General features: G+C 39.2%; 1 protein-coding gene across 1 annotated transcript in view; it reads right to left on the reverse strand.

Moving 5' to 3' along the window:
* SLC30A7 (solute carrier family 30 member 7) overlaps positions 1 to 12,474 on the reverse strand; it is a 32,613-nt gene extending 20,139 nt beyond the window's left edge. Inside the window, exons 1-8 of the mRNA XM_070939346.1 lie at positions 12,391 to 12,474; positions 11,521 to 11,622; positions 7,902 to 8,015; positions 6,104 to 6,191; positions 4,949 to 5,075; positions 3,439 to 3,592; positions 2,260 to 2,282; positions 696 to 719 (exon numbers count right to left, since the gene is read on the reverse strand). Of these exons, the coding sequence (XP_070795447.1) occupies positions 696 to 719; positions 2,260 to 2,282; positions 3,439 to 3,592; positions 4,949 to 5,075; positions 6,104 to 6,191; positions 7,902 to 8,015; positions 11,521 to 11,622; positions 12,391 to 12,470 (712 nt within the window). The 5' untranslated portion in view covers positions 12,471 to 12,474. The remainder of the gene's footprint in view (positions 1 to 695; positions 720 to 2,259; positions 2,283 to 3,438; positions 3,593 to 4,948; positions 5,076 to 6,103; positions 6,192 to 7,901; positions 8,016 to 11,520; positions 11,623 to 12,390) is intronic.
* Positions 12,475 to 15,178: the final 2,704 nt, after the last annotated feature.

Below are 15,178 nucleotides of genomic sequence, written 5' to 3' on the forward strand. Positions count from 1 at the left end.
ACAACAGAAGCATAAACAAGGGTGAATGTGCTAGAAAATCAGAAGTACAAATCAGAACTGTCTGTGTATTAGTGGTGTGAAAGATTTACTGCATTACAACAATCAGAAAAAAGTTCTGGTTCTACAAAAATTTCAAAAGCTGCACTGCAATATACTTAGGCATTAAAATAATTGTACTTTTCCTAAGACTGTAAAATATTTGTGGTGCTCAATAAAATAAGTCAGTTTAATAGAACCTTTGGGAGTTTCCCTCAGGTTCTTTCTGATTGCCTTATTTATCTTTTTCTACTTGAAAGGTTACTCAAAGTATCTCAAAGTTTGATAGCATTTATTAATGTATTTTGAGAAGCAAGTCTATATTCTAAAAAAATCTATTATTTCTTTATATCAACTCATGTACCTTTTAGGAAGAAAAGAACAGCTAATTTAATTTACTGCTTTGATAGAATTTAGTAGGATTCTGAAAGACAGATAACACCAACTTGCAAATATATGAACATTCGCTTGGTAACAGAAAAAAATTGCGTATTTATTAATTCATTTAATTCATTAATAGAATTAAAGAAATAAATTAATTTGTTATTAATCTCAATAAGTAATCTTGTTTGATATGTGGCATTAGATTTTTCTACAAATGCATATTATACTTTTGTTTCGCATTAGCCTAAATTTAACACAATGTATCTATATCATACCTTCTAAAATCTGTCTGTTGGATCCTGCAGCCATCTCAATGGGTTGATCATCTGTAAAAATAGTACAAAGAAAAAAGACATTTATCCTTTCATTTATCCTTGAGCTTTTGCTTAAGAAATCATATTATATACTTCAAGTACAGCTTCCAGATCTTCCTAGCCAAAAGAAACCAGGAAGTGCTTAAGTTAAAAATTAAATTCTCCAGAACACAAGCAATTCCCAAGCATTTTAATGCCTTATTTAATATAGGATAAAAAAAGCAGAGAAAGTGAGACGCAATGTAGTCTCAACCATGCTAAGAGGCTTATTGTTTAATAAACAGAATACAAAAACAGGATTTCTAGGTAGTGATAAGTCTGGGGAGATTTCCAATTCATGTTAAAGAATCAATAAGCCCAGTTGCAAAGGGCCACATTTTTTTCCAGGAGCAAAAGTCTACCAGGGGAGGCTTCTGCTTTAGCCAAATCGATTTAGGAAAATTAAGCAGTTGCTTTAATGAATCACACTCAGCTGTGGTGCTCATACTTCTGTGCATTTGAAAGCATCTTTTTCTAATCAAATGACAAGTACTGTAAAGTCACATGTGCCCAATACCCAAGTATAGTCGATCACTAAACCAACAATCAAGAAGCCAAATTACAATCAAGATACTGTATATTAAGTGAAAATTAATATGACAGGAACATTAACATCAACAATTCAGGAAAGATTTATCTTATGATATTACAGAGATTCATAGTGCTCTAAAGCTATTTAGAGCACTATTAAAATCTCGGTATATCAGTAGATTCCCAAGTACAATTCAGTGTGTTAGTTTTAACCTCCAAAGCCCTTTATGGCTTTGCTCCAGGCAATCTCCTTCAAACAGTCTTCTCTATTCAGTCTTCTCAACTCAACAGGGATAAGGGTTTCCCCACCACATATGAAATCTGGGGATGGCTTGTCCCCAGATGCTCAATGCATTTTTTTTACTAGTCTTTATGTATCTTTTAATCAATAGCTGTCACATGGACTTCAGACACTGGCTGAGTGCATGGTTTTTATAAGCATTTTATCAGTTTTCTAAATTATCTTATGGCTATTTTGATTCTGCTATAACAAACGACCAGCAGTTTTCTCAGAGTAAATAAATATTGCCAAGTAATTTTCTTTAAAAACAGAATGATGCAGAAAGAACTATTAAACCTTCACATAACAAGGGTTTTTTGTTTGTTTGGTTGGTTGGTTATACAGAGGGAAGCAGCTCTGCATATGTAAAACTGCCCTTGTGCACAGTCACTCATGCCCTCGTAACCTCTCGCCTTGATTACTGCAATGCTCTCTACATGGGGCTCCCCTTGAAGAGCACCCGGAGGCTCCAACTGGTCCAGAACGCAGCAGCGCGGGTAGTGACGGGAGCAGCATGGCGCTCCCATGTAACACCCCTCCTGCGTGAACTGCACTGGCTCCCGGTGGTCTTCCGGGTGCGCTTCAAGGTGTTGGTTATCACCTTTAAAGCGCTCCATGGCATAGGGCCTAGCTATCTTCGAGACCGCCTACTGCCACCGACGACCTCCCACCGACCCGTGCGCTCCCACAGAGAGGGCCTCCTCGGGGTGCCATCAGCCAAACAATGCAGGCTGGTGACCCCCAGGGGGAGGGCCTTCTCTGTGGGGGCACCCACCCTCTGGAATCAGTTGCCCCCTGAGATAAGGAGAATCCATGACCTTAGTGCCTTCCGCCGTGCCCTTAAAACTTTCTTTTTTCAACAAGCCGGGCTGGCTTAATTTCTTTTTAATTGTTTTAATTGTTTTGTTTTGTTTATCGTTTTAATTAATGGGGCCAAATCTATATATATATATTTAACTGTGTTTTAATATTTGTATTTGATGTTTTTATTTGGCTGTTCACCGCCCTGAGTCCTCAGGGAGAAGGGCGGTATACAAATTCAAAAATAAATAAATAAATAAAATAAATAAATTGTCCTTCTCTAATAAATGCATTAAATTTACTTGCCAAAATGTAATAAACAACAGCACAATTAGCATAATCTTCCTTCAGGGTAGAAATATAGTACCGTGGCTATTATTCTCAACACAATCCTAACACAATCCCATAAAAAATTAGCTAAGTGACAGTACATTGTTAAACTTATTGAATAAATTCATTCATACTGACCATGAAGTACCTGCTTTTCATAACAAGAGCATGGTTTAAAGCAGAAGAAGAATGAGTGTTTTCTCCACTGCATTTATTACCCCTCTAAACTAAAATTCCCTGGTTCTTTTAAAAATGTGGCTAAAAGTATCCTCTATCTTAAAGAAAGTAAAAACAAATGTAATTGTAATTACCATCTTTCATATGTTTTATGTAGACTTGTACACTGCCCAAAGTTGGTCTGTGAGGGAGATGAGCAGTTTCTAAATATGATAAATAAATACATACGGCACAGCATCGTATAGCCAAATGGACGTATATGCACATATCACAATTTCTGTTGAGCAAACATATGACACATGATATAGATTGACCCTTTTCTAGTAACTGAGGCAAGACCAAAGGTTTCCTTACTATTTTTTTTTCAAATCATTATTACAGAAACAGCAGGAAATTGATTAGATAGCCAAAGATAAGATTCAACAATTTACACATCATCTTTGTTATTAGAAGATTTCAGCATCTTTTCATCATATCTATAGAAGTATCCCTTTTTGAAGACACATAGCATACAGATGTGCAAGCCTGCTGCACATTCCCACATACCCACCATGGCAATAATCGTGAGAATGTCCATGCTCATTTCCGTGGGAGTGGCTATGTCCATGTCCATGCCCATGCTTGGAATCGTGACTGTGGCCATGTCCTCCATGACCGTGGCTAAGACCCCCATTAAACAGTGAATGGCTGTGTTCATGTCCTGCAGAAAGAAATTGATGGATGTTATTTATCATAATACATATCAAGATTCTGGATTTGATTAAGGTTACAAAAAAGTTACATGTTAAGAGTCTAGCAGAAATAACAAATAACATTCTAGTGTCCATGCAAGTAGATGTTCCTTAAGAGGTAATGTGCTGCACTTAAAGGGACTGCAAAATCTACATTGGAACAATTGAACTGCATTTGTGAATTTTATTTATTTGCACCATTGTTATACTATCCCAAACTACATAATAGTTCTGGAAAAAAATGTAATTATTTTTATGTAATGAATTAATGAACTACAGCAGCTATTTTAGAAGCCCTGATCTTTCTTCCTTGCAGGAAAGGATGTCTTTAAGATGGCATCAGCATTTGTCAGTTTCATGAATATTTATATTAAATGTATATTAAAATGTATATTAAAAAATGTCTGCAGACCAATGTAGTCTCCTGACTGCAAAGTGCCCTTGATTAATTGAAATTAATTAATGCATTAACACAGTTTGAGTGTAATTACATTGTATCAGTAAACTATCTTGGTTTTACTTATTCCTTTTGAAGCACCAGCTGAACCACACTGTTATGGACAGATACAATGGGAAACTGTGGTTTAATAAGTCAGAATACAATCAACATGCGAGAGATACATGGAAAGAAATTGGGGGGTGGGAGGGAGACATGGCTTTATTCTGAGTTTACCTATAACCCGAAGCAACCATACAGTTCAAATCAAAAAGTTTGAATTTCTATGTCAATTACTCCTTTATTATTCCAAACTATAATTTTTTTCACTTTAAGCACCACAATTCTTTTCAAAGGATTTTTCATATTTTGTATATTTCTAAGACAAAATTAGTTGATCAAAGAAAAAGTGTTACTTGTTCAAATGACATTGTAGCATCAATTTTAAGCTTCTTTCCTGTTTTGACTAAATTAAAGAGATGTGACTGTTTGCGTGCTCTTTAACACAAGGGACACAACAAAGATATTCTGAGGCTTCTGGGCAGTGGTGGAATTCAATTTTTTTTTCTACCTGTTCTGTGGGTGTGGCTTGGTGGGCATGGTGTGGCTTGGTGGGCCTGGCAGGGGAAGGATACTGCAGAATCTCTATTCTCACCCCACTCCAGGGGAAGAATATTCCAAAATCCCCATTCCCTCCCTAGTCCTGAGGATATTGTAAAATCTCCATTCCCACCCCACTCTGGGGCCAGCCAGAGGTGGTATTTGCCGGTTCTCCGAACTACTCAAAATTTCCACTACCAGTTTTCCAGAACCTGTCAGAACCTGCTGAATAGTACCCCTGCTTCTGGGGGACAAGTCAATGATACAACGAATGGGTAACACTTCCTACCAGAACCATGGGAATGGCCATGTCCACCATGTTGAAACACAAAGATTCCTATCAGATTTACAAGGAAGCCAAGTATGGAAACAGGAAGGAGTCTTTCATGATGCACATCAGGAGGCTCAAGTGCTCTCTGTAACAGAAAAACAAACTGTTTCAGTGAAACTCAAACACAGATCTCACTAATGAGGTTTTCTCAACTTTTCATAAACATTAGCACAGTTTACTTCAGAAATTTTAGTTATTTTTGCTAGAACCCAAAGATAGATTGCTAAGCATTCACAGTATAATCTCACTTAACATTGGAACTCAAATCATTCCAAGGAACAGGTTGATGGGAGATGGCTTTTAATTGGCACTAAACATACCCATGAAACTAATAATTCTAGATACTGCTGGCTATATGTAAGGTTCAGAAAACTTACTGACTATAAATACCAGTTACAGAGAGCAGTTGAACGAAGAAGCCCTATGATTTCAAGTTCAGGTTCTTAAGCCATTTGATTAGCTACAGAAGGAAACAAGATATGTATTGGAATAAATGGATATTTTTATCTGATCCAAAAGTGATTTTTCCAGATAAATTATACTGTGACATAATTTTTATACAAATCACTGCACATCAGTGAGAAATTACTCTTTACAGAATGAGGGGAAAGATTTCAGAAGTGTTGTAATGTTAAGTGAACATAATAAAATTTACATATAGTATAATCAAAAGGACTATTCTTGTACATGCATTTTTAAAGTCTTGAAGATTTGAGAATGTTAGATTTTCAACTTGTGTATGGAAAAAATGATGGGATAATATTCCTTGAAGAATTAGGGTTGGTATTGTAAGGCTACCAGCTTCCGCACAGTTACTACTAAGTAAATCTCACTGAATTTCATGTCAATGGTTTCTGCAAGATATTTTTAAATTGTCAAATCCTGAAGACATTTTGATTCATTTCCTATCCTAAACAACTTGGTAAGACTTATTTATCTATTGAATTTATACTCTGCCACAATCAAGTGATTCTCTTTTACATTATCTGGGCTGCATTTAGCAATAACTTCATCCCAGTGAGCATAACTGGATTTAAAAATAAAAACCCACTTTCTGTGCAAAAATCTCTTCCTTCAACAGAGGAAAATATTTTAACCATCTTCAAAACATACCTCAACCCCTTCAGAGAAAATGAAGAAAGCGGTGAAGATCAAAAATAGACCGTTTACAAAACCAGCTAATACTTCTGCTCGAACATACCTAGGATGAAAAGAAGCACATAATTTCATTCTAGATTAATGCAAATCCACAATTAATTTCATGTCTTGCCACTATTCTGGCTGATACAGAAGATACTACGTAGCTATGTTTGATCAGTTATCCAAATAAGTAGAATATAAAGAGGCAAGAGGTAGGGCTCTTATCACTAAAGAGTACATAGTTAAGCCTCCTCTCCTTAGTCTTGAAATACAGTACTTCAACTATTTCAATTCTTCCTCATTCCATTTAACTTACATCTTATATTACAGCAAGGGATTGGTCGAATAAAAACCATGTTAAAAAAAAAAAGAAGTAGACAGGTGGACAGGCTTCACTCTTATCTCCAATATACCACCTTCAGCAGTAAAAGTATACTGCACACCTTTATTTTATACCAAAATTGACAGCTATACATTTAGCATAGAGATCAACGGAAGGGAAGATCAGCGCCTAAAGTAGATCTCTTGATGATGTGATGTAGATATCAAGGACTACTGACATCCTACTATTGAACATCAATTATGAAGTTCATCACTTTATCATTATACCGAGAAAATAATTATTGGGGAGTAAAACAACGAATGGATTTTTATGTGGGAAGACTGCATTCGCAATTTACCTTTGATAGTCAAATAAATTTCTGAACTTGGAATTCTTAAATTCAAAGTGTATTACGTTGTGTGCTTAAGACTTTTTGTGCACGATTCAGATGTTGATGACAAACCACGTAATACTGACAAGACGACTACAAAAAGGGGAAGGGAGACTTTACTTGTAGGAAAAGAGAGAACATATATACAATTTGTGTGTGTGTGTGTGTGTTATGTGTACACACACACACACACACAGAGTGCATATGTATTTTCAGATAAATTTATATATACATAGATTTACAAATGTAGTTTCTATATCATCAAAAGCTACTATCGTGAGAACAAATAAGGCTTACAGGTAGTCCTCAACTTACAACCACAACTGAGACTGGAATTTCCATCGTAAGTTGATGTAGTTATAATGCAAGATGTCGTGTCACTGCACCAACTTATGACAGAAATCCCAGCACTCTCTACTGTGGTTAACCAAATATCCACCCCAATCCAAACCATTCTGGGCTTGATCCCTCCCAATTCCAAACGTCAGTAAGGTGTGGACTGCATCCAATTCCCCACACCCATCTGGCTCTCCCTATCATATCTATGCCCTTGTGGCCTCTCTGTACCCTGACCCCTAAGAGGAAAATTGAAGTCAATGCATGGATGAAAGGAGAAAAATTCTGTAGCCCAAAGAGAAGTGCTATTATATAACACTAGATGAAGGACAATAGCAGCTACGAAGTGGATCCTGTTGCTCCCACACAGAGTAAGAAGTGACAATCCCACATAGAAGAAAAGCCATAAAGAATGGGAACCAGAAGGATTCATCTATTTAAAGGAAGATTATAGAAGTTTCAAACTTTAGGAGCTCACCAAACGTTTTCTGGGTTTAGAAAATATGCTGGCAACAGCACTAAGTAACAGTTGATTAGTTTGGCAGATTTGTTTTTCATTAGCCAAATTCCACAATAAATATTTATAGCCTGATTCCATTAACCATTCTAGTACAAATCTCAGACTGCTTTATCAGCATATAATAACATTACATGGTTTTTTCCCAATTATTGTCAACAGGTGATTGTTTGAACAAATAGCTGTTCAGAACTTGAACACTTACCCATAGGAAAAAGCATCATTAGATCTCCACTTTGAAATGACTGAAGCTGCAAGCCCAGCTAACAGAGCAGTACAATCAAAAAACATGTGAAATGAATCCGATATTAAACCTAGACTGGGAATATAAAGATTAAAAAAAATCAGTTAAGTACAGACAGTCATAGAAAGTAAAATACATTAGAACATTTTTTTAAAAAAAAATACCGATAAGTTAAAAAAAACAAACTGGTAGTAATAGTGACAATGTCCCCTTGGACCTGTATTTACTTAAGTTGTTATTCACCCAAATCTCTCACAATACATATACAACACACTAAAAAAGTGCAGTCCATTCAAGACCAAGAACTAATTTAATTGAATTTATCAATAAATACAAGTTTAATTTAATTAAAAAATAAATAGCAAACAGTACCATTCCATAACTTTGTTAACAAGGTCACCAATGCAAATGATGCTATACCTCACAGTTTCTTGAAAGATGAGACATGATTTGTTTCGGCTGGAACTATTATTCACACTAAATATAAGTACATACTTATATATCCTCTTGGTAGATTTTGCCTTCATTTCAAAATGCAACTTTCATTTTGACTTCTTACAGTGAACTATGTTATCAAAAGTTACTAACAAATCCTCAAATTTAAAGCTGGATTTAAAAAAGGAATAATACCTTTCATTAGGCTCATTACATAAACTTATCTGAGTCAAATGGAATTTATCAGAATTCATTCTGAGACATTGATGGAATGCATTCTTAGCCAACACAAAGCTGCCCCAATATCTTGCATTAGGTTTGGAGTTCTTTCCTTCCCAAATTTCCACCCACGAAGCAAAGAAGATATCAATTGGAGGAAGAGCTTCCTTTGCCAAGGAACATTAATTATGGAACACACTCACCATGAATGCTTCCCCCTTCTTGACCATTTTTCCAGGTACTTTGAAGTTGATGTAGTTCAACTTTAAACCTTTCTGACACAAGTACCTTCCATCCAACAATCCAATCAAACTAAAATCCATGCCAGAAGTCTGATATAAATATCATAATTACAAAGTAACCTAGTTCAAACGTCCTCCAAAATTTAATAGAAATACACAATTTAAATGTCACCCTTCCCTGTCCATCAATTTACCAATTGTTTAAATTTAATCCAAACTTCTCTAGTGATTATTTAGGTTGGATGGCCAAGAAAAAAAGAGTATTTATTATGAAGATATTACTTCATACAAAGGCTACACCTTCCATTCTACTTTGGAATTCAGGTGGTGATAGTACTCTGGGACAATTTTCATATCCATTGCTTCTAAGTCTGAAGGAAGCCAAACTGCTTAGTACAGTCATGAAACTTCACACTTGCTAGGGTAGGCCAAAGTGCTGAAGGTTTAAAAATATCTCAGGGAATAAAGACCAGCCTATTAAAAGAAAGTACATATTTATTAAATTTCAACTGTATATGTCCTAACAGTTATCCAGACCTTTCCCTAACATCTTATACTAAGACATAGCATCATAATGTAGAAATGTAGAAACTCATTTGCAAAATGAATTATGTTACTCATTTGTGTAATATAGTACATATACCAGCCAAACCAGCAAAATGGATGAATACTGAATGTTTTAATGTGTTTTACTAGATGCTTACAGAAATAAGATCATTTTACATATGATTAAACTATCCATTCAATCATGTCTAATTTTCAACAATTATACAGACCAGCTCTCTCCACATTTTCTGATTGGGTATGCCTTCTTTCAAGTGTTTTATTTTACATATTTTATTTTACATATACTGTTTCCTATTTTATAGAGTGACAATTTCTAGAAATCGCAGTAAGAGACTACATTTAGAGGGTCATGGATTGCTTATCCCTGCTATCCCTTAATATTCTTGGCATACACAAAGTGTATACAATATAGTATTATTGCACACATGCCTAAATAGTGAAGCTACTCTGCCTCCTTATAGTGATAATTATATATTTTGAGGGGGAGGCTCACAGAAACAGGTCTTAGCACACAAAAAATTAAAAAAAACCTATGCATAAGCATCTGTGGAAAGTGGGGATGATTTCCATTGCAATGCAAGCTTCTACCCTTTTCTACAGGTGCTGTAACATCATACACACAAAGGGGATCTTGCATCATGCCCCACAATACCAATTTTATTATTTTAACAAATTCACTGGATTCTATAGAACTCTTTGTGTTGTGATTTCTCTCGAACTACCGTCTTTGTCAGTTTGGGGATATGAAACTGAGACAACTAAATGGGTGATAGGACAATACGTTTGCACAATTTTAGTTTTAAACTGAACCAAAGATGCAAAAAGACTCCTCTCATCCCAAAAATAAGACATGGCTTCTACAGCAACACGCAAGTCCCAGCCACCAGCCACTACAATTAATTTATGTAAAAATCAATACCTGTGAGGGGGAAAAAAAACATAAAAGACCTATACATTCAGTGAGATCTAGTTCAACAACTTAATAAAGGCAGTGCAAATGGCATCACAATTAGACCTTTCATGGAGTAATTATATTTTACTAAAGAAGAGCCGTTCCTCACTGAACCTGTTTAGACACCTCAACAGTTCTAAACCATAGCTGGGCAAGTTAAAGAATAACAAATGACAATCCCTTAGGAGTCATTGTTTCATCAACTCCTGTCTCTTATATATATATATATATATATATATATATAAAAAAAACTGGGTCAGCAACCATCATCTAAATATGGCAGAGAGGACATGATATTGGAGGGAGACTGCAGAATTTTCCCATTAGTACATTAGCCTTAGTGGCACAGTGGACTAAAGTGCTGTTAAGTAGCACCAGCTGTCTGCAATTACTGCAAGTTCAAATCTCACCAGGCTCAAGGTTGACTCAGCCTTCCATCCTTTCGAGGTAGGTAAAATGAGGACCCAGATTGTGGGGGCAATAAGCTGACTTTGTATAAAAAAAGAACACCGCTTAGCGGGGGCCGAAAGCCCTACTAAGCAGGTATATACAAAAGTATGAAGGCTATTGCTTAACGCATTGTAAGCCGCCTTGAGTCTCCAGAGAAGGGAGGCATATAAATCGAACCAATAAAAAAATAAAAATAAATAAATAAATAAATAAATAAATAAATAAATAAATAAATAAATAAATAAATTAGGGCAGGGGTGTGCAACTGTGGCCCTTTTACAACCTGTGGACTTCAACTCCCAGAATTCCTGAGCCAGCTTGGTTGTCTAAGGAATTCTGGGAGTTGAAGTCCACAGGTTGTAAAAGGGCCACAGTTGCCCACCCCTGCATTAGGGCAATCCGTGTGATCTGCCCCAAACCTTTCTGGTTTTCACCTTGCAGCTTAAAAAAAAAAAAACCTTGGCTTCTACTAACTAACTGGTATCTAAAAGTAAAGGGGAAAAACAGCCATGATCAGGTCTCAAGTAGACCAGGAGAGGAAGGCTGAGACCACCCTCTCCCAAAAGCCAATGGCGCTCCTCTCCAGAGCCGGCCATCCCCTTTGGCCCCTGCCAGAGAGAGACGTGGCAACACCAGCAGCGCTGAACTTGACTTTGGAGGGAGAAGCGCCGCCCTCCCGGCTCTTTCCTTCCCTCCGCCTCCCTCCTTTTTGTACCTGTTGCTCCAGATGCCGTACAGCAGCTCCACGAAGGCGAAGGAGAGGTTGAGGCAGAGGAAGAAGAAGAGGTTGCGCGACGTCTTGTCCGAGAGGATCGACCTGGAAAAAGGGACCGGGGAGAGGGTCAAGCCACGAGGCCGGATCCCGGCTTTAATGCAAAGGCCTCGCAGGGAAGCGGGAGGAGGGGAGAAGGTGGACGGAGCCGTTCCTCCCATGCCTGATCGGCCTTAACGACAGTCGCAAACCGCACACTCAACACACCTTAGCTCCGATTTCCACGCAGAAACACGTCCTGGCCAGCCAAGTCTTGACACTGCTCCCCTCCCCCAGCCCCACTCCCCGCTAAGCCCCTTCGCCAGATCTAAGGGACCACTGGGCCCCTTCTCTCCACCGCATTCCTACCCTGCAAGCTCGGACCCCCCCCCCTCCTTTTGCCAGCTGGGGGCGATGTGAGTTGGAGTCCACGCCAACATAGGAGACAGATGCTGCCAAAGGCAACCTCGCGGCTCCTTCTTTCCTGGCCAGCCGGCCGATCCATTTTAGAGGAACCGAGAGATCCTCGTCCTCTCCAAACCGCCTCCCGGGAGATCCTCGTTGGCAAGCCCCGCAGCTGAATCCGCTTTCAACATCCAGCCCACCCGAGGAGGCTTCCTTCGGTTCCTCCCCGTAGTTCAAGCCAGGCATCTCCCGGCCTCCAGCTCAGCACGAGGGGGGTCCCCGCTGCTCCATTTTCTCCCATTCTCTGCCGCCTGTTCAGCTCCCGTCCTCCCCAAGCGGGCTCCCAGATCCCCGGCACCCCGGGCTTTTCCCGGCAGATGTATCTGTCGTCGTCCCCCCCCCCCGTCCCCCCAAACAACTCGCCCTTACCTGAACCATCCCGAGACCTTTCGGAGCAAATGGAGCTTGGGAGGTTTGTACTCGTCGTCCTTGATGGACAAAGGCAGCATCTTTCCCAACGGCGGAAGGGAAAGCCGGGGCCTCGCCTGGCGTAAAGGGAGGGGGGCGAGAAAGCAGCGACACCCCCAACTCTCGCTTGTCTGCCAGGCAGCCCCCGCCTGCAAGGCAAAAGCCGGCCTCTCTCTCTTTTTTGAGCACCGACTTCCGGCACAGCCAGAGCCAAGCGTCGCTAGTGAGCTTGCGCAGTAGGAGTGGGGGGGGGGTGGCTAAGTTATGTTGCGGTGAGAAAAAGGAAGGAAGGATGGGGTAGGTTGAATTTTTGCGACGCGCGAACAGTTGCGTGATGCACGTGTTTATAGCGATCTGTGCTTCGACACTTGATGGTGCCCCAGGGGGACGGAGGTATATAGGTAAGTCCTCGACTTAGGACCTCAATGGAGCCCGAAATTTCTGTTATCAAGACATTTGTTAAGTGAGTTTTGCCCCATTTTGCAACCTCTCTCTTGCCACAGTGGTTAAAAGTGAATCCTTGTAGTTGATAACTTAGTGTTGGAAGGAAAATCCATCTGGTTCAGTTCCAAGTTGGGAAAAACAGATGCTGGAAACAACATGGAGGATGTAGTAACCTGGTTGCTAAGTGAATCTGGCTTCCCCATTTATTTATTTATTAGTCATATTTCTATGCCGCCCACTCTCCGAGGACTCTGGGCGGCTTACACCAAAGACAGTATACTAAATAGCATATTGCCCCCTAACAATCTGGATCCTCATTTTACCCACCTCGGAAGGATGGAAGGCTGAGTCAACCTTGAGCCGGTGAGATTTGATCCGCTGATCTGCTGAACTAGCAGTCAGCTGAAGTAGCTGCAGTACTGCACCCTAACCACTGCGCCACCTCACCTCTATTGACATCACTTGTGAGGAGGTCACGAAAGGTGATCACATGATCTTGGGACACAGCAACAATCATAAATATGAACCTGTTGTCAAGCATCTGAATTTTGATCACATGACCATGGGGATGCCGCAAAGGTCGTAACAACGAAAAATGGTCATAAGTCACATTTTTCAGTGCCGTAACTTTAAACGGTCTCTAAATGAACTATTGTAAATTGAGGACTACCTGTATTGACTTGAAGCAATACAGGTTTATAGCCGATCCTTAACGTGTACTTCGCTGTAACCTGCACTGAGTACGGTGGGAATACATCTACATGACATTACAGATATACATGCTACAAAGAAGTAAATTCCATTAATGAGTGTCTCTCCAAGGCCAACTGGTCTAGGATTGTTGCCTAAGAATTTTTACTTTACCAAGTTAAGGAAGTAGGATAACCTATGGACTTCAAGGGTTCTTTCCAAAAGAAAGAGTAAGAGGCCATGCTAATTTGATGGCACCTAATTAGAATACTTTAGAATACTTTATTGGCCAAACGTGATTGGACACACAAGGAATTTGCTTAAGGTGCATAAGCACTCAGTGTAGATACAAACAATAAAATAATATATTCATAAGATACCAACAGAAGGAGGTAGTAGAAATGATGAGAAGGATAATAGTAATACAGGTAGTCCTCGACTTACAACAGTTCATTTAGTGACCATTCAAAGTTACAATGGCATTGAAAAAAATGACTTATGACTGTTTTCACAGTTACGGCCTTTGCAGCATCTCCTTAATCATCTGATCAAAATTCAGATGCTTGGCAACTGATTCATATTTATGACCGTTGCTGTGTCCCAAGGTCATGGGATCACCTTTTGTGACCTGACAAGCAAAGTCAATGGGCAAACCATATTCACTTAACAACTAGATTACCAATTTATCAACTGCAGTGATTCACTTAACAACTGTGGCAAGAAAGGTCGTAAAGTGGGGCAAAACTCACTTAACAAATTTGGTGCTCCATTGTGGTCATAAGTCAAGGACTACCTATTCAGCTGTACTACATGGGTAAAGATCCTTTGACCTAATACAAGTACTGTGGTATTTAGGTGTTCAGCAGAGTGATGACACGAGGGAAAAAACTATCTTTGTGTTTAGTTGTTTAACATAATCAATCCAAAATAAAAATCAAGTGCAGAAACAGGAATAAAAGAATGCCAGTTCAGAAACATGCTGAACGTAGTTTAGACCCCTGCTAGGGAATAAAGGAGAATTGGTTTTTCTCTTGTCATGAGATCCTGGGGGAGGAGGAGAAGCTGTGTAAGGAGTACGGTACTTCCTCTGATGTCAGTAAGCTAAATTATCCACAGTTCATCTGCTACCAGTAACCAGCATCAAAGGAGCCATTTTCCACATTGCTCTCCTTCACTTTTCCATCCCACTTGCCTCCATTTCTCCTGCCACCAGTTCCATCCGCCTCGTCATGAGAAGCAGGCATGGTAGGGAGAAGAAGGAGAAACTAGATTCTCACCCTTTCCCAGAGGGTGTAGGCTGCAGAGCCTATGCATTCACACACACATTGAAAATAATCCTGTAGAACGATTGATGGTTACTTGCTCCCACTTTGCTTTCCAGAATAGAACCACCCCCTAGGGAACTACCTTTCTTGTGGGAACAGAAACAAGGGGAAACAATTCTTCAGCTAGATAGAAGGAGGTATTTGGGAGTAGGAAGAACTGGCACTAAAAACCTGCTTCTCCACATTACCTCTTTCTGTCACTCATAGATTAATCAAAGGCATGGGAAAGCTGGCTTTTCAACACCACAGCAGAGGTTCAATTATTTCGGCTTAAAGGCAAATAACCAAGG

The sequence above is a fragment of the Pituophis catenifer genome, unplaced genomic scaffold (assembly GCF_029215685.1).
Source record: "Pituophis catenifer annectens isolate HBS135680 unplaced genomic scaffold, rPitCat1.0.hap2 SCAF_3, whole genome shotgun sequence".
Classification (NCBI taxonomy): Eukaryota; Metazoa; Chordata; class Lepidosauria; order Squamata; family Colubridae; genus Pituophis; species Pituophis catenifer.